At 38.8% G+C, this 23,813-nt stretch overlaps 1 protein-coding gene and 1 long non-coding RNA gene across 9 annotated transcripts in view; both read right to left on the bottom strand.

The window, feature by feature from the left end:
- The window catches only part of LOC127859865 (kinesin-like protein KIF2A), a 70,675-nt gene that overhangs the window by 16,220 nt on the left and 30,642 nt on the right, over positions 1-23,813 (bottom strand). For 4 of the 8 annotated variants that reach the window (XM_052397435.1, XM_052397437.1, XM_052397439.1 and 1 more), the window contains 8 exons: positions 19,610-19,630; positions 17,449-17,583; positions 16,881-17,028; positions 15,081-15,184; positions 13,333-13,495; positions 12,523-12,613; positions 10,977-11,046; positions 48-136 (listed from right to left, as the gene is read on the bottom strand). In XM_052397435.1, coding sequence (XP_052253395.1) covers positions 48-136; positions 10,977-11,046; positions 12,523-12,613; positions 13,333-13,495; positions 15,081-15,184; positions 16,881-17,028; positions 17,449-17,583; positions 19,610-19,630 — 821 coding nt within the window. The remainder of the gene's footprint in view (positions 1-47; positions 137-10,976; positions 11,047-12,522; positions 12,614-13,332; positions 13,496-15,080; positions 15,185-16,880; positions 17,029-17,448; positions 17,584-19,609; positions 19,631-23,813) is intronic. The other 4 variants (XM_052397436.1, XM_052397438.1, XM_052397441.1 and 1 more) reach the window with 1 other exon arrangement.
- On the bottom strand, positions 7,400-10,965 carry LOC127859867 (uncharacterized). Its single transcript, XR_008039500.1, has 3 exons — positions 10,121-10,965; positions 9,368-9,434; positions 7,400-7,820 (listed from the first exon to the last, which is right to left on the bottom strand). It is a non-coding gene; the product is annotated as an uncharacterized LOC127859867 (long non-coding RNA).

The raw sequence follows: 23,813 nt of genomic DNA, 5'->3' as shown, positions 1-23,813 counted from the left end.
TTGCAACAACCGTGCTTTGCAAACACTGCATATAATCACATCCTTACCTTCCCACTGTATATTTCAAAGAAACTTGAACCCACTGTCAGTTCTGATTTCTTGTATTTGGTGTGGATTAATTTAAAAACATCACGAGCTGAAAATGGTAGAGAGCATTCAAATAACAATCATTCACAAGAGTTTTAGATTTTAACATGAATTAAATCCTATCAAAAGTTATATGCAACTGATGTGCAAAACTCAAATGCTGACATTAATTGCCAGCATATACTACAGAAAACAATGGACCAAAAGCATGTGCACTGTTAATTTTGTGCACTGTTTATTTCATAATCTGAGCTCTTCTGAAATCTTTGCTTTTGATGATTGTATACCTGATATCAGAATGATGTTAAAATTGTTCAATGTAGTATTAAACTAAAGCTTCAATTCCAGTGAGGACCTATTCAGGTATATAAAGCTGTTGTCACTGAAATTAGTGTTTTTTTACTTTATATGTGCATTCCAAAGTGGAATGTTCATTTAAGCAAGGGCTGTTTCTAAAACAAATTTTCTTAAGTAAAATTCATTTTAATTATTAAATACTTACCTGTTATCTCTAGCTTACCCCTTTCCAAGGGAGTTATTTCATCCGGAAAATATTCAAGCGCTGGGAATCGTCCACCTCTATAAGAATCCAAATCAGGTTAAACATAGTACAATGCAACCTAACAGGAAATCAAGAACCACAACTCATCTTTCCTTTACGCAAACATAAAAAGGCGATGAGCGGGGTGGGAGGTGGGACTTACCGATAACAGGTAAGTATTTAATAATTAAAATGAATTTTACTTAAGAAAATTTGTTTTAATATCATAAATACGTTACCTGTTATCTCTAGCTGATTTTGCAGCTGCGGCGGGAAGGTTCGCATATTTTTTCCCATCACAGCAAAACCCATATAGAGGGTTTACAGCCAGAGATAGTAGAATCAAGTCCTCTTATAATCTTTGTTAGTACAGTATAGTACTTAATTCTCGGATGGCACCAGTGTACTTACGCCATAGAAGAAACTACAGTTTGAGCCACTACAAGAGGACCCAACTTATACAAATTGTCTTGTTGGCACTCAAGAGAACGAAGATAAAAAGAGGAGAAGGTGGTCGGATTCCTCCAGAAAGCAGCTTGAAGCACTTCAGATAGTGGGGTCTGATTAATATAAGCCCACGAAGCCGAAAGAGCTCTTAATTCATGCGGTCTTATCTTAAACAGGGATAAATCCCTCGATGAAAGAGAAGAATAAGCTTTCCTTATAGTCGAGGCTATCCAACGAGAAATAGAAGCCGCAGACACATCGCCCCCCCCCCCTTTTAATGGAATGAAAAGTCTCTTGCGAGAACCTCGAATAGACTTTACCTTTTTAAGGTAGAACTTCAAAGCCCTAACCGGGCAAAGGAGTCTATCATCATCTTCATGTCCACAAGTTCTAGATAGACTTGGAACTTTGAAGGGTTTGGAAGCCATAGAGGGGAGTTGATTTTTAGCAAGGAATCCTGACTGACACAACAATGTAACAGAACCATCAGAAGAGTCAAAACGAAGATGACTATCCTCGATAGAAAGAGCATGAATTTCACTTCTCCGTTTGGCTGAAGCCATAGTAAGAAGGAAAACGGTCTTCCATGTTAGGAATTGTAATGAAGCCTGATCAAGAGGTTCATAGGGAGCCTTAATAAGGGAACCAAGCACACAAGCTAAATCCCATTTAGGAGCAAGTGTACGAGATACAGGACGACTAAGTTCCATAGCTCGAACAAGTTCTGAAATAGCTGGATCAGCACAGACTTGTGAAGACTTAGTGAAAGCCAATGTATGCGAAATCATAGATCTGTATCCTTTGATGGAACTAAGAGAAAGTTTCTTATCATCAAAAAGATAAATGAGAAAATCCGCTATTCGTCTAGCAGAGGGATTGAGGGGATTAATTTTCCCTCGAAAACACCAATTGGAGAAGAGTTTCCAACGAGCATCATAGACTGCTCTGGTGGATTTTCTCCTTGCCGAAGCAACGAGGGTTGAAGCCCTGACAGAAAAACATTTCTTCTGCAAAGATTGCCTGATAACGGCCAGACGTGTAAGTGGAACATTTTTGGGTCCGCATGTAGTCTGCCGCTTTGAGACAGAAGATCTGACCTGTGAGGAAGATTCCTGGGATAATCGTACAGGAGACTGAGAAGATCGTTGAACCAAGATCTTCTGGGCCACCAAGGGGCAATCAGGAGTATCCTGCAAGAGCTCACCCTGATTTTCCCCAATATTTGGGGAATTAGAATGGGTGGGGGATAGGCGTAAGCATCCAGTTGGTCCCATGCGAACGAAAGCGCGTCGATTGCCCACGCTGCTGGATCGTAAACTGGACTCACATACAGAGGAAGTCTGTGATTGTGTCTGGTTGCAAATAGATCGACCAGGGGATAACCGAACTTGAAAAAGATCTGGTTGGTCACTTCTTGATGAAGTGTCCACTCCGATGGAAGTAACTGGTGTTTGCGAGACAAACCATCCGCCAGGGCGTTGAGGCGACCTGGTATATATTTTGCCAGCAGATGAATGTTGAGTGTTTTGCAAAGAACAAGTAATTTTCTGGTTTCCAGATACAGGGATTGAGAATGTGTTCCCCCCTGTGCCTGGATGTAAGCCACCACAGATGTGTTGTCTGTTGACACCATCACACAAGAGTCTCGAAGATGTGATTGGAAATGAGATACAGCTAGAAATACTGCTCGCATTTCTAGATTGTTGATATGAAGGTGAGATTCCTGATGATACCACAACCCTGAAATTATCAGACTGAGAGGTTCCAGGTGAGCACCCCACCCTTCCTTGCTCGCATCCGTTATTAGATATAATGACGGTTGCGGGGGAAGAAGGGGTACTCCTGCCAACAGAGTCTCCTCGTCTAGCCACCACTGAAGATGAGACCTTAAGGAGGGAAGGATTGGAATCTGTGTTAATAGATTGCCTGGAGACCATTTCCAACAAGCTGAGAGATAGTGCTGAAGAGGACGTAGGAAGAGACGTCCCAACTGCACAAAGTCTGCTACTGAGCTCAGGATACCGTTGAGAGAGAGGAATTCTTGAGCTGTTATATGAGATTGGGACAAAACCCAGTTGACCTTCATCAGAAGGTCTGATATACGTTGAATAGACACTCTGACCCGATTGATGTGGGTCAAGAAATTCATTCCCACAAACGTAAAGTCCTGTGAAGGAATGAGGTCTGATTTGTCTGCATTGAGAAGGAGCCCTAACGAGAGGAGCTCCTTCCAAGAGAATTCTAGGTTGTACAGAAGCAATTGACGATCGAGCTGGTGTAAGAGCCAGTCGTCGAAATACTGAAGAAGAATAATCCCGTGAACTCTGAGGTGTGATCCGACTGCCGACATTAGTTTGGTAAAAACTCGTGGGGCTGTCGCCAACCCGAAAGGCATAGACCGGAACTGGTAGACTTGGCCTTGAAAGGCGAATCGCAAGTACTTTCGGTAGTTGGGATGTATAGGAACATGGAAGTAAGCATCTTCCAGATCCAAAGACACCCCCCAGTGCAGGGGTTTGATGGATTCCCGTATGAAAGAAGGAGTCTCCATTTTGAAAGTTGGTTTGAGGAGATACATGTTGAACACTTTTAAATCTATTACTGGTCTCCAGGAACCATTTTTCTTTTGAACAAGAAAAAGACGACTGTAAAATCCTGGAGAATAAGGATCTTGAACCCTTTCTACCGCCTGTTTTTCCAAGAGCCCGAGAATGGACTCTGGAATATGTGGATGCCGAGATACCAGCTCTATAGGGACGCGAGAAAGTGGAGGCCTTTTTTCGAATTGAAAAGTCAGGCCTTTTGTCACAAGAGAATGAACCCATGCGTCTGAAGTAATTTGAAGCCATCGATTTGAGAAGTGGAAAAGTCTGGCCCCGACTGGTATTTCCGGCATCGGAGGTTGTGGCGGTAGAAAGGGAAGGGACCTAGGGCTGATAAGCAGGAGGTGCGCCCCTGCCGGTAGAAGGTTTGAAATTCCTCTGTCCCGGCTTGGGTTTGCCCTTTTTCCCAGAATCTTTATTAGAAGACTTGTGTGACAAAGAAGGTCTGTTATAGGAAGACTGCCTATTAGGACCTGACCGTGGATTAAAAGAAGGCTTTTTAGAGAAAAGGTTATTTCTCTTAGCCGTCTTGAATGCTGGAACTGCTGGTGGTCTAGAAGCAGGATGCTTAAAGACCCCTTGGCGTTGTCCAGAGTTGTTTCTAGCTAAAGAAGCATGAAGTTGGTCATCCTTGTCAGCTGTGATTGCTTCTTGTATCCTTCCACCAAAAAGAAACCCTGATGTGAGAGGAGCTGTTCTGAGCGAGTTCATACCAGGTTCCAACAGAAAATCTTTAGGTAAAGAAGTAAGGATAAGATCTCTACGAATCCTTAGCATCTCGGACATTGAAGAAGCAGAAGTGTGAGATAAGGCCAGTGTGGTCCGTGAGAGATGAATTAACAAATCACGGAGTTCCTCCGGAACAGATTCCGACCAATCACACACCATTTGTAAAATTGTCGCTAGCATGAAGTCAATTTGGTTAGTCAAACCTAATGATCTACGTTCCCTCATTTCCCAAGTTTCCAACATTGAAAACGGAACAGAAACTGAATTGGAACCACTTGGCATTACAAGAGATAGCTTGCTTATGTCCGGATCTGGAACCGGAAGTTTTGAAAAATCCAACCCAGAGGTTGCATGTGGTACAGGAGGTTTGTAACTTTTACTACCTTCCTGGTGTTTTGGATCAGCTAGTTCCTTAGGAATTTTCCATGTTTCTCCTCGTTTTGGAATAGTCTTATTAGCTGATTCCAATGATTGAAGAACAGATAGAACAGTAGAACCAATGGGAAGTCGTGGGTCAGGACGAGCCGTCGACTTAATAACCCTGTTGGGATCAAATGTACGAAAAAGTTGTTCTGTCACAGAAATCGTCGCATTTGAAGACAGTTCAGCAGGTCTTGGACAGTAATCTTCACCAAGAGTACGAAACATCAGTTCATAGATCTGACCAATCGGAGCTAAATATTGATCCGTCTCAACATTAGATTCTGCATCTGAATCAGCCTCACTCTCTACAACACCAGCGGTTTGTATAGAATCAGCAGGAACAGAAGTGAGAATATCTTGTACCGGATTGTAATTGTCTGGTAACAGCGAATGATCATCCCCGACGTCAGTAAACTGATAATGTAAACCGGAAGAAGGTAAATTATCAGCATTGACCGGTACAAAATGTCCCGCCGAATTCTGTATCCATAGTGTATCAGGATTCGACAGGGTAGCTGTAGGGGGTACACGACTAGATACTGTAGATGATACCCGTGGTGTTGACACTGACGCCGTAGTAGTGAGATGAGCTCCTGAAGATGCAATACGTGTGGCAGTCAACGTTGGAACCGACACATTTGGCATGGAAACATGCGATTCCATAACGGAACACGATGGTGAACGACTATACGTATGGTAAGTCCGATGCTGTCTACGTGAACGTTGCCGACGTCCTCGTTTCCTGCAATGTCGAGATCTGGATCGGCTGCGCTGTCGAGATGTGGATCGGCTGCGATGTGATCGAGATTTTTTGGAATACCGTCTCCGTGAGTGACGACGTGATCGCTTATGAGCGCCGCGACGATGATAACTGCTCGACGAAGAAGAGCGTGTCCGATGTCCACTCCTTGATGAAGACGATGTATTCGACGACGAATCGGATGTAGAAGAATACGCCGATGATGAAGACCGAGTTCTTCTTGACCGGCGATTGGTGTTATCGGTGGCAGGCCCAACTGATGACTGTTGACCGGTGACCGGACCGGACCGGTGACCGGACCGGACCGGTGACCGGACCGGTGACCAATGACCGGACCGGACCGGTGACCGGACCGGTGACCGGACTGGTGACCGGACCGGTGACATGACCGGACCGGACCGGACCGGTGACATGACCGGTGACCGGACCGGTGACCGGCCGGTCATATTATGACCGGTTACGTCACCGGACAAAGACCGTAGAATGGCGGCTGCCATGTGGTCTGACATTGATCCAGTCGTTCCATGATCAATGTCGCCGGTATGCATGGTGTGAGTCATAAGATCTGATGACGATCGACTGACAACAACACCATCTTGCCCGGTACTCGGTGACTGACAAAACCGCTGGTCATCCTTGACCAGTGGAGTCACCGGGTAATCAACGTCGGATGGAGGTTCGTTGCGTTTGCGGCTGATCGACGTCCTCCGGCGACCTGCTTTTGTCCATACGTCGTAAGCCCACAAATCGCAAACCGCACATTTGTTATTAAATGTGCAACCAGTACATGCCAAGCAAGTATCGTGGGAATCCCACCTTGCTTTGATATGACCACAAGAACCTCTATCCTGTAAGTTCATTCTGAAATAAAAGAAACAGAAAGAACCTACAAAAAAACAAATTAATGATTATAAATTCAAATAAAAAGTTAAACCACAAAATGTAAACACAAAGAACGCTGTCCAATTGACCTCAATTACTTATTGGGGAATAGGCACGAATTCCTCGTGGTTCACGTGCTCATGACGTCATGTACATGAGCGACGATACAAACAAAGAAACCCAGCAAAAGCAGAAATATGACAATTACTGCAACAAAAAGTATAGAAATATAAACCGAATGATACAAATAAAAGATAAATAAACTTTATCCTTTTAAACTCCGCCAAAAACACAGTGAAAAGAACACATAAGTCCTGAGCCTAAAATAGGCGTGCACATGGTTTTATCCGGAAAGGAAAGATGAGTTGTGGTTCTTGATTTCCTGTTAGGTTGCATTGTACTATGTTTAACCTGATTTGGATTCTTATAGAGGTGGACGATTCCCAGCGCTTGAATATTTTCCGGATGAAATAACTCCCTTGGAAAGGGGTAAGCTAGAGATAACAGGTAACGTATTTATGATATTAAAACATGCATGCCCCCCATATGGGCTGTCAGTTGTAGTGGCAGCCATAAAGTGAATACGTTTTTGTCACTGTGACTTTGACCTTTGACCTAATGACCTGAAAATCAATAGGGGTCATCTGCCAGTCATGATCAATGTACCTATGAAGTTTCATGATCCTTGGCCTAATTAATCTTGAGTTATCATCAGGAAACCATTTTACTGTTTCGAGTCACTGTGACCTTGACCTTTGACCTAGTGAACTGAAAATCAATAGGGGTCATTTGCCAGTCATGATCAATGTACCTATGAAGTTTCATGATCCTAGTCGTAAGCATTTTTGATTCATCATCCAGAAACCATTTTACTGTTTCGAGTCACTGTGACCTTGACCTTTGACCTAGTGACCTGAAAATCAATAGGGGTCATAAGCCAGTCATGATCAATGTACCTATGAAGTTTCATGATCCTAGACGTAAGCATTATTGAGTTATCATCCGGAAACCATTTTACTGTTTCAAGTCACTGTGACCTTGACCTTTGACCTAGTGACCTGAAAATCAATAGGGGTCATCTGCCAGTCATGATCAATGTTCCTATGAAGTTTCATGATCCTAGGCGTAAGCATTCTTGAGTTATCATCCGGAAACCATTTTACTGTTTTGAGTCACTGTGACTTTGACCTTTGACCTAGTGACCTGAAAATCAATAGGGGTCGTCTGCCAGTCATGATCAATGTACCTATGAAGTTTCATGATCCTAGGCGTTAGCATTCTTGAGTTATCATCCGGAAACCATTTTACTATTTCGAGTCACTGTGACCTTGACCTTTGACCTAGTGACCTGAAAATCAATATGGTCATCTGCCAGTCATGATCAATGTACCTATGAAGTTTCATGATCCTAGGCCTAAGCATTCTTGAGTTATCATCCGGAAACCATTTTACTATTTTGAGTCACTGTGACCTTGACCTTTGACCTGAAAATCAATAGGGGTCATCTGCCAGTCATGATCAATGTACCTATGAAGTTTCATGATCCTAGGCCTAAGTGTTCTTGAGTTATCATCCGGAAACCATTTTACTGTTTTGAGTCACTGTGACTTTGACCTTTGACCTAGTGACCTGAAAATCAATAGGGGTCATCTGCCAGTCATGATCAATGTACCTATGAAGTTTCATGATCCTAGGCGTTAGCATTCTTGAGTTATCATCCAGAAACCTTTTTACTATTTCGAGTCACTGTGACCTTGACCTTTGACCTAGTGACCTGAAAATCAATAGGGTCAGCTGCCAGTCATGATCACAGGTGGTTAGCGTGTGGCTATGATATTAATTAGTGAAAACATCATTTTGAATGATAAATAATCATAATATAACGAAAAATTAACTTTTCTGAAAAAAAATAATTCACTATCAAATATATTTATATATAACAAGGTATGCTACTCAAAATCAGCCCAAAACGGGGTGCATCGCTTTGAACAGCCATATCTTTTTCAATTGTGCAGCGATTTTCACGATCTCAGTCTTATTCAACGCAGAAATGAATTTCCTTTCTGGAAATGTATATGTCTTGCAATATTTTTACAAATGCTGGGTCAACTTTTAAGAAATAACACGATACACAACACGCATGACCCAGTTGACAGTGATCATGCATTCTTTATGAATGAAATCTCCAGTTGTAAAGACACACCTCCGCATTGGACCAATGAAATCACTCGTATGTTTAAAATGTCAGTTAGTTGAAATGTATGTAAACAAAGGTTTCAAACGGCGCTGGACAGTTAGTCTTGATGCAGAATGTAACGACAAGAACGGTAATAATGTTTTTTCATACGTTTTATTGAATTATGGTATCGAACTACATGAACTTTGTAGGGAAGTTGCCCTTTACTCCTTGAAGATTTCAGTCTTAAAGACAGCATGATCACTGTCAACTGGGTCATGCGAGTTGTGTATCGTGTTATTTCTTAAAAGTTGACCCAGCATTTGTAAAAATATTGCAAGACATATACATTTCCAGAAAGGAAATTTATTTCTGCGTTGAATAAGACCGAGATCGTGAAAATCGCTGCACAATTGATGAAGATATGTCTGTTCAAAGCGATGCACCCCGTTTTGGGCTGATTTTGAATTGCATACCTTGTTATATATATATTTGATAGTGAAATATTTTTTTTTCAGAAAAGTTTATTTTTCGTTATAATATGATTATTTATCATTCAAAATGATGTTTTCACTAATTAATAGCATAGCCACATGCTAACCACCTGTGGTCATAATCAATGTACCTATGAAGTTTCATGATCCTAGGCCTAAGCATTCTTGAGTTATCATCCAGAAACCATTTTACTATTTTGAGTCACTGTGACCTTGACCTTTGACCTGAAAATCAATAGGGGTCATCTGCCAGTCATGATCAATGTACCTATGAAGTTTCATGATCCTAGGCCTAAGCGTTCTTGAGTTATCATCCGGAAACCATCTGGTGGACGAACAGACGGACCGACCGACGTGCAAAACAATATACCCCCTCTTCTTAGAAGGGGGTGCATAAAAAAAACTTCAGGCGAAGGGTACCGATACAATACTCAGCGACAAATATTGTAGTTTGAAAGCCTCTGCCTTAGAATTATCTTATATGCTGTATGTAATGTCTAACAATCTAAATACTACAACCTTTTTGGCCATATATTGCAACCACAGCAATAATAACATAATTGCAAGCTACTTACTACTTACGTTTTTTGTCACTGTGACCTTGACCTTTGACCTAGTGACCTGAAAATCAATAGGGGTCATCTGCCAGTCATGATCAATGTACCTATGACGTTTCATGATCCTTGGCTTAATTATTCTTGAGTTATCATCAGGAAACCATTTTACTGTTTCGAGTCACTGTGACCTTGACCTTTGACCTAGTGAACTGAAAATCTATAGGGGTCATTTGCCAGTCATGATCAATGTACCAATGAAGTTTTATGATCCTAGTCGTCAGCATTCTTGAGTTATCATCCGGAAACCATTTTACTGTTTCGAGTCACTGTGACCTTGACCTTTGACCTAGTGACCTGAAAATCAATAGGGGTCATCTGCAAGTCATGATCAGTGTACCTATGAAGTTTCATGATCCTAGACGTAAGCATTCTTGAGTTATCCTCCGGAAACCATTTTACTGTTTCGAGTCACTGTGACCTTGACCTTTGACCTAGTGACCTGAAAATCAATAGGGGTCATCTGCCAGTCATGATCAATGTTCCTATGAAGTTTCATGATCCAAGGCGTAAGCATTCTTGAGTTATCATTCGGAAACCATTTTACTGTTTTGAGTCACTGTGACCTTGAACTTTGACCTAGTGACCTGAAAATCAATAGGGGTCATCTGCCAGTCATGATCAATGTACCTATGAAGTTTCATGATCCTACGTGTTAGCATTCTTGAGTTATCATCCGGAAACCATTTTACTACTTCAAGTAACTGTGGCCTTGACCTTTGACCTAGTGCCTTGAAAATCAATAGGGGTCATCTGCCAGTCATGATCAATGTACCTATGAAGTTTCATTATCCTAGGCCTAAGCATTCTTGAGTTATCATCCGGAAACCATTTTACTATTTCGAGTCACTGTGACCTTGACCTTTGACCTGAAAATCAATAGGGGTCATCTGCCAGTCATGGTCAATGTACCTATGAAGTTTTATGATCCTAGGCCTAAGTGTTCTTGAGTTATCATCCGGAAAGCATCTGGTGGACGGACGGACGGACCGACCGACATGTGCAAAACAATATACCCCCTCTTCTTCAAAGGGGGGCATAAAAAAAACTTCAGGCGAAGGGTACCGATACAATACTCAGCGACAAATATTGTAGTTTGAAAGCCTCTGCCTTAGAATTATCTTATATGCTGTATGTAATGTCTAACAATCTAAATACTACAACCTTTTTGGCCATATATTGCAACCACAGCAATAATAACATAATTGCAAGCTACTTACCAGCTAGACAGTAAATACCCTTGGCAGTTTCCTGTTGGCCCTTTCCCCCAGTGAAATCTCCACCCATAGTCTGTAATACATAAAACAAGAGGCACGGTGACCCTGAAGTGCACACCTGAGTAAAAAGAAGTGTCGGAAACTTGAAAATGGAGACATAAGAGTTTTTTATCCCACTTTACCCAGACACAAACTTGGTTTGATATTGTCAAGATAAACATTCTGACAAAAAAACCATCAAGACTGGTTAAAAAACGTGGCCTTTAGAGTTGTCAGAAGCTATAAGTTGATGATGCATTCATTTAGTTGAACGGCCGGCACTTCCCCACAAAGTGTGATCACAATAGCTCACATTTAACATTTCTTGCTCAGTGGAGCTAAAAACAATAAAATGCTTAGTAAGATTGGAGAAAAGTGTTGAATACTAACTTGCACTGAAGATCAAGTGAATGAAGTGATTTTGATTGTTCTTATTAAACAGCCTGTGCCTTTTGGTAAAATCTAACTTTACCAAATAAATACTTAAACCAATATTTAAGACTTTTGTTGTTTGGCAACAACTTGACACCCTCCATGCTACTGATTTATTGCTGTGGAATATTTCTAATTTTATTGAGTTATTTGGGAAAGTTTTGCAATTTTGTGCGAAATTTTAGTTAGATTTTGGGAAACATAATTACTTTTGGCCATTAATTAACAGCCCATAATCTGTGGCAATTTTGAGCGAAAAAGTACCTGAATTACCAAGGTTAACAAACTCAAACTTTTCGAAGACCACTCGGAATGATTTTGATAATTAGCTATGATTGTTTGTTAAGAGTAGGCCTTTTTCTAACCATTTTGTGAAGAATATGACATACAACCTTGAAACTGGAAATTTAAGTGTCAATTTACGTTTATTTGGGAAAAAGCATTGTAGTTTATTTATCAATTTTAAATAATTATTGATAAAACTTGAATAAAACAGAGAGTTCTACAGAAAACATATCAGTTAACTGGAAATAACTACTTCAACAAGAGCACCGAATAACGGGTTCCACGCTCGGCTACGGGTGCAGTTTTGAATAAATTAAAGCTTGTCAGAATTTTTTTTTTTTCTTTAAGGTCACAGTGACCTTGACCTAGTGACCCCAAAATGGATGTGGCGTGTAGAACTCATCAAGGTGCATCTACATATGAAGTTTCAAAGTTGTAGGTGGAAGCAATTTGATTTTAGAGCCAATGTTCAAAACCTTAACAAAATGTTAAGGTTTTAGCACGACGCGAACGTCAAACGGCGGACGACACGACGAGCTGGCTATGACAATACCTGAGGTTTCTCCGAAAACGCCGAGCTAAAAATCTTAACTTCAGGAATTAACAGCTCTATTTAAAATCACCTGAAAGTGAAACCATAAAATGGGAATTTTTGGACAGGACTTGTGGGGAAAAAAGACACTTTTTGCTGTTCGGAATATGAGCATAAAAACGTTAAATCAGTTAAACAAAGCCCTGAATCATTGCACAAGTACTTTAATGAGAACAATGCAAACTGAAGTCATTTACTTACATGTGTTTTTCCACTCCCAGTTTGTCCATATGCAAAGCATGTAGCCATGCCGTTCTCAAATATACAGTCCACAAGTGGCTTGGCTGTATACCTGTCAAATAAGACCATTCAACAATAGACACAATTTCAAACAAGATATGTGTTTGTCAGAAACACAATGCCCCCTTCTGCGCCACTTTGAAGCCATATATTTGACCTTTGACCTTGAAAGATGACCTTGACCTTTCACCATTCAACATGTGCAGGTCCATGAGATACATATGTATGCCAAATATCAAGTTGCTATGTTCAATATTGCAAAAGTTATGACCAATGTTAAAGTTTTCAGATGGACAGACACCATGTATTTGACCTTTGACCTTGAAGGATGACCTTGACATTTTACCACTCAAAATGTGAAGCTCCATGAGATACACATGCATGCCAAATATCAAGTTGCTATCTTCAATATTGCGAAAGTTATGACCAATGTTAAATTTTTCGGATAGACTGAGTGACGGACTGACAGACAGTTCAAAAACTATATGCAAAAGTTCAGAGGCATAACAATGATGTTATCTAGTCAAATAACAAAAGGGAGTAATGGAATCTCAAATAGAATGGCATTTTGGTTGGCCTACATTAAGTTAATATGCAATTATTAAAAAAAAATTACAACCAACGAGAAAGAATATTACTATAAATAACAATGAAATGTTAACATTTAAATACTTTCAATTTGTCAAGAACTTAAAGGAAATTTAGTTTTTTACTTCTTAAAAGTATGTGCAGCAAAAGCAAGGTACAGATATCCCCAGCAAAATGACCTACCTATAGACCATCTCATTGGAAGAGTTTTCATCAAATGCATAGTCAAATCGGAAATTCTGGTTTTCCAGGTACTTCGTAAGGTCCACTTTTGTTTTAGGCTCGTGCACTATCACAGTTTCTTTGTTCGGTACAGTTATCACACTAACTTCCTTCTTGCCTTGCTCTGGATAACAAAGAAATATCACAGAAACACCATGAGCGACTATTTATATGTTTCTGTCAAGTGTCATAGGTATTGGTCAGTGACCTAAAAGAATAATATGTGAAGTTTTAACTGAATATCACTAATTATGTATAAAGAGTATGAACAAGCAACATGAAATAGCAAGAGCACCGCATAGCCGGAGCCAACGCTCGGCTGTGGGTGCAGTATTGAATAAATGAAAGCTTGTCAGAAGAATATTAGAGGTCACAGTGACTTAAACCTTTGACCTAGTGACCCAAAAATGGGTGTGGCATGTAAAACTCATCAAGGTGCAGCTACATATGAAGTTTCAATGTTGTAGGTGGAAGCACTTTGATTTTACAGCCAATGTTTAGGTTTTAGCACAACGCGGACGGCAGACAGCTGGCTATGACAATACCTCTCCGAAAACAGCTGAGCTTAAAATTACTAAAAACTGTATCAAACAGTTCTGGAGCTTGATTAGTGAACTAACAAAATTGTTTGTAAGTTTTAACCAACAAGGGCTGTTTGTAAAACATGCATGCCCCCCATATGGGCTGTCCGTTGTAGTGGCAGCCATTGTGTGAATACGATTTTTGTCACTGTGACTTTGACCTTTGACCTAGTGACCTGAAAATCAATAGGGGTCATCTGCGAGTCACGATCAATGTACCTATGAAGTGTCATGATCCTAGGCAAAAGCCTTCTTGAGTTATCATCCGAAAATCATTTTACTATTTCGGGTCACCGTGACCTTGACCTTTGACCTTGTGACCTCAAAATCAATAGGGGTCATCTGCAAGTCATGATCAATCTACCTATGAAGTTTCATGATCCTAGGCATAAGCGTTCTTGAGTTATCATCTGAAAACCATTTTACTATTTCGGGTCACCGTGACCTTGACCTAGTGACCTGAAAATCAATAGGGGTCATCTGCGAGTCATGATCAATCTACCCATGAAGTTTCATGATCCTAGGGTATGCGTTCTTGAGTTATCCGGAAACCATTTTACTATTTCGGGTCACCGTGACCTTGACCTTTGACCTAGTGACCTCAAAATTAATAGGGGTCATCTGCGAGTCATGATCAATCTACCCATGAAGTTTCATGATCCTAGGTGTATGCGTTCTTGAGTTATCATCCGGAAACCATTTTACTATTTCGGGTCACCGTGACCTTGACCTTTGACCTAGTGACCTGAAAATCAATAGGGGTCATCTGCGAGTCATGATCAATCTACCCATGAAGTTTCATGATTCTAGGCGTATGGGTTCTTGAGTTATCATCCGGAAACCCTTTTACTATTTCGGGTCACCGTGACCTTGACCTTTGACCTAGTGACCTCAAAATCAATAGGGGTCATCTGCAAGTCATGATCAATGTACCTATGAAGTTTCATGATCCTAGGCCCAAGCGTTCTTGAGTTATCGTCTGACAACCACCTGGTGGACGGACCGACCGACCGACATGAGCAAAGCAATATACCCCCTCTTCTTCGAAGGGGGGCATAAATATCTGTATAACATAAAGAGAAATAGACTGGAGTACGCAACCTTAGTTGCCTCACTACTTCAGCCTACCTTTCTTGTTGAGAGGCCGGATTCGTACGCACACGCAGATCTGATGGTTCACAATTGGATCAGAAGAGGTCAAGGGCCGATAATCCAAATGGGCCCGGAACTCTCTAGAAATAAAAAAAAGACTTGTCGAATAGTCTCATGAAAGCAAACTCTTGTCAATTTAGTATACAACATAAAATCTTATAATTTAATTAAAAAAATAAAGAAAAAAACTGCTTAACACAACCAACAAACAAGAGGGCCATGATGGCCCTGAATCGCTCACCTGACTAACCAAATACAATCCCAACCCAGATTTCATCAAGATAAACATTCTGACCAAATTTCATAAAGATTAGATGAAAACTGTGACCTCTATTGTCTACACAAGGTTTTTCTATTATTTGACCTAGTGACCTAGTTTTTGACCCCATGTGACCCAGATACAATCCCAACCCAGATTTCATCAAGATAAACATTCTGATCAAATTTTAAAAAGATTGGATGAAAACTGTGACCTCTATTGTCTACACAAGGTTTTTCTATTATTTGACCTAGTGACCTAGTTTTTGATCCCAGATGATCCAAATACAATCCCAACCCAGATTTCATCAAGATAAACATTCTGACCAAATTTCATAAGGATTGGATGAAAACTGTGACCTCTATTGTCTATACAAGGTTTTTCTATTACTTGACCTAGTGACCTAGTTTTTGACCTAGTGACCTAGTTTTTTGACCCCAGATGACCCAAATACAATCCCAACCCAGATTTCATCAAGATAAACATTCTGACAAAATTTCATTAAGATTGGATGAAAACTGTGACCTCTACTGTCTACACAAACAAATTGTTGACGGTTTTTATATTATTTAACCTAGTGACCTAGTTTTTTACCTCAGATGACCCAAATACAATCCCAAACCAGATTTCATCAAGATAAACATTCTGACCAAATTTCATAAAGATTGGATGAAAACTGCGACCTCTATTGTCTACACGAGGTTTTTCTATTATTTGACCCTGTTTTTGACCTAGTGACCTAGTTTTTGACCCCAGATGACCCAAATACAATCCCAACCCAGATTTTATCAAAATAAACATTCTGACCAAATTTCATAAAGATTGGATGAAAACTGTGACCTATACTGTCTACACAAGGTTTTTCTATTATTTGACCTAGTTTTTGACCTAGTGACCTAGTTTTTGACCCCAGATGACCCAAATACAATCCCAACCCAGATTTCATCAAGATAAACATTCTGACCAAATTTCACAAATATTGGATGAAAACTGCGACCTCTATTGTCTACACAAGGTTTTTCTATTATTTGACCTATTATGTGACCTAGTTTTTGACCTAGTGACCTAGTTTTTGACCCCATATGACCCAAATACAATCCCAACCCAGATTTCATCAAGATGAACATTCTGACCAAATTTCATAAAGATTGGATGAAAACTGTGACCTCTACTGTCTACACAAACAAATTGTTGACGGACGCACGCACACACGCACGCACACACGCTCACACATAGGGACGCCGGACATCACACGGTCACATAAGCTCACCATGTCACTTCGTGACAGGGGAGCTAAAAAATGGTTAGATCCTTAAAAAAATTGTTTGGATTAATTCAGTTCTCAATTTGTTATAACTGGCGTCAAAGAATACAGACAAAAGAAAGAAAAAACTATACAATTATAATTGTCATTATCATAATTAGAAGCAAGACCTTTTGACACTTTTTGCACACCAATAAACATGGCTATCAATATTTGAAAACCATACAATATTATAATTTCTAGGAAAGCTAACTTGATCATTGCAGCAAACTGCCAGTTGGGATCTGATGTGTCATAATCCCCGTCCATCTGTTCTTTGATTGCCACCTGCTTTTCTCGACGCTCTTTTCTACGCTGTTCTATACGCTCTACTTCTTTAACACAGTTGGATTTGCGCCGATCTGAAAATTGGTGTCCAGCAAATAGTGTGCAAATAAGGAATTGTTCTCAATAATTATTACTAAAGCGTTTGCATTTACATAATATTCAAATTGGCAAATCTGACCTCTTTAGACTGAATGGTTTTCAGCATATTTATAATTCTTAAGTTTTAAATGTCTAGTTCCATGCTCATCTGGCCCCTCTATTTGGATTTGCACTTCTCTATTGGTCTACCATAAAACTCTTTTCAGCCTTTTTTCTATAAGTTTACAAAGGAGTTGTTAAAGGCACAGTTTCAATCTCAGCCTGGTATTGATATCAGCTAATCTGTAACAGAAGGGTGCAAGTGTATTGCAGTGCAATCCCCTACATTTGGGAAGGGGGCTTTTTGATGAATCTGTGGATATGATACGAATAATTAAAACTCGATTCACACCGACCTGCCACTGGTATTCCAGGCTTCTTGCTCTCAGCTGGCTCAGCCTGACCGTTCTGACCGTTCTGTCCATTCTGCTGGTTCTGCTGGGTGGCTGGGGGTCGCGTTGCGTAGCTCTGTCGCGACCGGGCAGAACCAACTGAAATTTGCAGGCAATGCAGCGCATTAAAACATGATGAATCATAACTGTATAATACCTGTTTAGAAAATATAATTTTTCATGATTCACATTAAGAATCATGGAATAACTTATTAATAATTTTTTTTAAATGTCTCAGCAACACTCCGTTGTTAAGAAAAATCATACATGATATTGTGATTTGACCTCAAATGCACATATTACATTATTAAATTCATTGTGATGTGCAAAAAGATATCTTTAAGATGATGTTTTTTTTACAACGATAACAAAACATTACCTACTACAAAAATAAACAAACAAAAAGCATGATGCTTTCAAAACCAGCCAATAAAATCAAACTAGATAATAATAAGAATCTACTTGTAATATATGCAATACCTAGAAAATGTAAAAGTTTCAACTATAATATACCACATTCAACATATTTAAAGCAGCGCCATTTTGTAACATTTTGACACCCTATTTTTTTCATTAACATACATTCTGTTATATTGAATTGCATGCAAAGCAAAATATAACTCACTTTTCTCCATCTTCATTTAAAACCAATATTTACATGTATAAATCCCACTACAACGTACTCTCAGGTGGAACTTGAAATCAAAGAATTTCCAGCACTAGTAACATGCTACTTAATTATTCACCACTGGTATAAGAGGCCGATAACCTATTGTCATACACAGACAAAAGCAATAATAAAATCTTACTCAACCAAGGTAACTAATATAAATAAACAAAGGTAATTATCAACTTACCTTTAAACTTATTAACTGTTGGATACAATGCAATTGCTTAGGTTTGCTTAGGTTCAAGGTCAAGTTTAGAATCAAGTTTAAGTTTCACTCAATATCATTTAAATTTAAAGCTAATTTCTTTTTTTTCTATGTTAGATGCTTAGTTTTATTATCAAATAAAAATATAATGATTTCCACCTCGTTGAATGTGGGTCAAATGACAACAACTTCAGTCACAACAGTGATAAGATTAGTGTGCAATATTCTCGGATCAAACCAATCTGATCACTTAACTCAAAACCATGACAAATACAACTTAATTCATCAGTTCTTAACAAAGTTTTTCAATTGAGCTGTCACACACACATACAATGACAGACAGACAGGCCAAAAACAAAATGCCCTGATCTTTTGATCCAGGGGCATAAAAAGGCATTTATATTTTGCATTGTATAAGCATGGTCTATTTTGCCCTGCATTCCATTTTTTAACAAAAGCTGCCCCAAGACTAATCTACCACTTTGATAGTAAAATATCTATGTAGATCACATGTAGATCACACACTCCAAAGTTTGGGTGCAAAGTCCCTTCAAACAACAGTTTCTGATCAATTGGTTGTGGCAAACGGACACAGCACAGATAAGGTTATATTGCAAAATAACATAAACAAAATCAAAGTGAAAAAATTACGGACACAGTTACAGCATGAAATAGAGCGAAATAATGAGGTCAATATTAAGGACAACACATGGGACAAACAAAACAGGTGTGTATAGACTTCTATGTTTGCAGAAAGGCATGCATGGCTGATTTACAATACTCAACACTTACTTTCTCCAACTATCGGACATGGTTTAAAATAGTAAAACAGTCATCATTCATATCATCCAGAATTATGGTATTAAAATATTGTGGTTTTATTAAAATAAATAAAAGAACTGAGAAAATCTGCATCAGTGATTTTTTTTTACATACAAACTTTGTAACTTTCTTTAATAAGTCACCCTCATCTATCCGCCTTTTATATATTGATAACATTTTGCATTAAATTGGGACCAATTTTCCAATTTAAGTCAAACAATCAAACCATTAAAAACAACTAAATTTAACTTTTATAATTAACATCAACTTAATTATTAGTAAACCATGCAACACACATTCCTTTACTTATAATTACAAAATGGGCCCCACTTGTTAATTTTTACATTAAACATTCAACACACTCCAAAAATCACTGATGTTAATATGCAAATGATATGGAAGTCTGTATACACAGAAGGACAGATTACCTTTAGAAGATGAAGATGACACTAAAACATAGCATGATTCCTATCATAAGCAAGAATTGATACAGTTATTAAAACCATCTTGAGACTCATACAGAAGGACACGTGTTACTTCTGTACATTGTAATTGTCTGATTCTGATTCCCAGCAGTACAAAGATCACACACACTTTCACTCACTATTCTAGTATAACCCTTTACCACTTAGATACCTAATTTTATACATTTGAAGTCCTTTAGAAAGTTACATTTAATTAAATACCTTTCTTACTAAATTCAATTTTTAAAGGCTTCATTTCCAACCCTTAGTTACTGATGAGCAGCAAACAGCATAAAACCTTAACAGACTGCGAGTTGCTTGCAGGCTGTTCTGGTTTTATGCTGGTTGCAAAAGCCATTTTTACTTCGCTTCTTATGGGGGAAAGGGATAATCAGTCACATATTTTCAATGACTTTCTGTTCTGTGCATCAACAGGATTTAATTTGATGGCAAACTGATTTCAAGAAACTCATTTGCTTCAAAAAGTGCCTACGAAATCAACAATTCTCAAGCCTGAAACTTGTGCATTACTGCATTAAACTACAGAGCCTTTTTAACAGTGTACTAATAATTTTCCATTTAGATATTTGGTACATTGTCACACATGGATGAAATGCCATATTCCTACAAAAAATAATGGTCTTCAGCACCTCCTATGGTAAAGCATTTAGCTAATCCAGCTGCTTTATGGTTGTTACATTTTGCGCATACGTTTTACTGGCTCATAATTAACAATGTTATGTAGACCATAAATTATTTAATACCACAGAGCTCCAGATAAGGGTCGTATTTTCGTAAATAAGAATTATTTTCAAGTCTGTTACGTATTTATTTTTAAATCTGGTCGTACAATTAAGAATTACAAAATCAAATTACGAATATTATTTTTACATCGGTTCGTATCGATTTTTATTGATTTCTTGTAGCGTATTAAAGACCTTTTTGGTACTTATATAGAATGCTTATCGGGTTTGTTTAACGAAGCGCATTTTTTCCAATAAAAGCGGCGTGTACTATCAGTAAAAAAAAATGGCTGCACCCAGAGGACATCCTAAAAAACTGCAAAGCGTGCAAAAACACGCTTTTAACATATATTACGCAAAGCGAACCGAAGTCGAATGTTATGAAAGACATTATAGAAAAGATCTTATACGATTACACCCATTGTTATTTATTTTCAGGTCATTAAAACAAGATGCGTTTGTGAAACACAATGTCCCCCTATATAATGTTTGACCTTGTAGGATGACCTTGACCTTGACCCTTCACCACTCAAAATGTGCAGCTCCATGAGATACACATGCATTTCAAATATAAACTTGCTAGCTTCAATATTGCAGAAGTGACATTACATGAGCAATTTTGACCCATATATTTGACCTTGAAGGATGACCTTGACTTTGACCTTTCACCACTCAAAATGTGCAGCTCCATGAGATACACATGCATGCCAAATATCAAGTTGCTATCTTCAATATTGCAAAAGTATTCATAAAATAAGCGATTTGGGCCACATATATTTGACCTCTGACCTTGAAGAATGACCTTGACCTTGACCTTTCACCACTCAAAATGTGCAGGTCCATGAGATACACATGCATGCCAAATATCAAGTTGCTATCTTCAATATTGCAAAAGTACTCATAAAATGAGCGATTTTGGCCACATATATTTGACCTCTGACCTTGAAGGATGACCTTGACCTTTCACCACTCAAAATGTGCAGCTCCATGAGATACACATGCATGCCAAATATCAGGTTGCTATCTTGAATATTCAAATACTGCAAAAGTGTACATTAAATTAGCGATTTTGACCCATATATTTGACCTTTGACCTTGAAGGATGACCTTGACCTTGAGCTTTCACCACTCAAAATGTGCAGCTCCATGAGATACATATGCATGCTAAATATCAAGTTGCTATCTTCAATATTGCAAAAGTTATTGCAAATGTTAAAGTTGGCGCAAACAGACAGACAGACCAACCAACCAACCAACCAACAGACAGGGCAAAAACAATATGTCCCCCACTACTATAGTGGGGGACATAAAAAGTTAAGAATTATTTTCCAAAACTTAGTAGTAATGTTAAGAATAAAATTTCAGAGTTAAGAATTCTTTTTGAAAATCTGGTAGTAACGTTAAGAATTTCACAAAACCTTATCTGGAGCTCTGATACCATATTTAAGACCATACTTAAGACCATTTTTAAAACAAGAAGATCATAAAGTCTACTTGTAGATATGAAGACTTTACCAAAAGACTTAGATTTGACCACATTTGACCAAGATTCTAACATGTACTTGTTTGTGTCAAGACAAACATTCTGACCGAGTTTCATCAAGTCATGGTTAATTGAGTCATAAATGTGGCCCTTAGAGTGGTAACAAGGTTTTTCTAAAATCTGATCTTATGACCTTAATTTTGGATAGATGTGACCCAGATTCAAACTTGGCCTAGATATTATCAAAACAAATATTCTGACCAATGTTTCATCATGATTGAGTAAAAAAATGTGGCCTTCAGAGTGGTTATAAGGAATGTGGCCTTCAGAGTGGTAATAAGGAATGTGGCCTTCAGAGTGGTAATAAGGAATGTGGCCTTCAGAGTGGTAATAATGTTTTTCTCAGATTTGACAGATTTATTATAGGGATGCACATGTCACAGACTTAAACTTAGCTTAGATATTGTCAAGAGAAACATTCTGACAGTTATTCATCAAGATTCATTAATAAATATGGCCTATTCAGAGGTCAACAAGGTCTTTCTGAAATTTGACCTGGTAACCTGGTTTTTTTACAAGTGTTATACGAATTCTAAATCTGTCTGCATATTGTCAAGATTAACATTCTAACCAAGCTCCATATTTGTAATCCTATCTATCTAAACTCTCACCATAACTTGATTTTCAGATACATACTGGTTTCCTTGATGCTACTGAATGTGTATCTGATATGATCCCATACAATGATGACATCCATTTAAAATGAATAGGACAAATGATGTCTTTAAGAATTGCATAAACATAAACATACATCATTTTCAGTGCAGTTTACAGTGAATTATGGGGATGTGGGGTTTTCTAAATATGACCTTGCACAAACCCTGTATTGTGATATGCATCCATTGACATAACAACAACAAATTACGAGCTAATTTAAATTCATATTGAATTTAACATGTTATTTACACTATTTTCTAAAAACTGAATAAAAGAAAATGTAGGTGAATAATAGGATTGCGTTTGTATATGTTTAAATGTTCTGAATTACTAATTTCTCTTTGCCAGCGAAGTTGGATAAACATGTAATTGACATCTTATTAAACAAGAGCTGTCAAGAGTACAGCGCGCTTAACTATATGAGTGCTTGACAGTTTAACGTAAGCCATCATGGAGAGGGGGTATAATGTGGGTGTGTGGTCATTTAATAGATGATCTTTCAAAAAAAAGAAAAATAAGGGCTGTTTGAAAAACATGCATGCCCCCCATATGGGCTGTCCGTTGTAGTGGCAGCCATCGTGTGAATACGTTTTTTGTCACTGTGACCTTGACCTTTGACCTAGTGACCTGAAAATCAATAGGGGTCATCTGCGAGTCACGATCAATGTACCTATGAAGTGTCATGTTCCTAGGCAAAAGCGTTCTTGAGTTATCATCCGAAAATCATTTTACTATTTCGGGTCACCGTGACCTTGACCTTTGACCTTGTGACCTCAAAATCAATAGGGGTCATCTGCGAGTCATGATCAATCTACCTGTGAAGTTTCATGATCCTAGGCATATGCGTTCTTGAGTTATCATCCGAAAACCATTTTACTATTTCGGGTCACCGTGACCTTGACCTTTGACCTAGTGACCTCAAAATCAATAGAGGTCATCTGCGAGTCATGATCAATCTACCCATGAAGTTTCATGATCCTAGGCGTATGCATTCTTGAGTTATTATCCGGAAACCATTTTACTATTTCGGGTCACCGTGACCTTGACCTTTGACCTAGTGACCTCAAAATCAATAGGGGTCATCTGCGAGTCATGATCAATCTACCCATGAAGTTTCATGATCCTAGGCGTATGCGTTCTTGAGTTATCATTCAAAAACCATTTTACTATTTCGGGTCACCGTGACCTTGACCTTTGACCTAGTGACCTCAAAATCAATAGGGGT

Source organism: Dreissena polymorpha, chromosome 15, assembly GCF_020536995.1.
Source record: "Dreissena polymorpha isolate Duluth1 chromosome 15, UMN_Dpol_1.0, whole genome shotgun sequence".
Classification (NCBI taxonomy): Eukaryota; Metazoa; Mollusca; class Bivalvia; order Myida; family Dreissenidae; genus Dreissena; species Dreissena polymorpha.
This window is presented reverse-complemented; position numbering and strand designations above follow the sequence as displayed.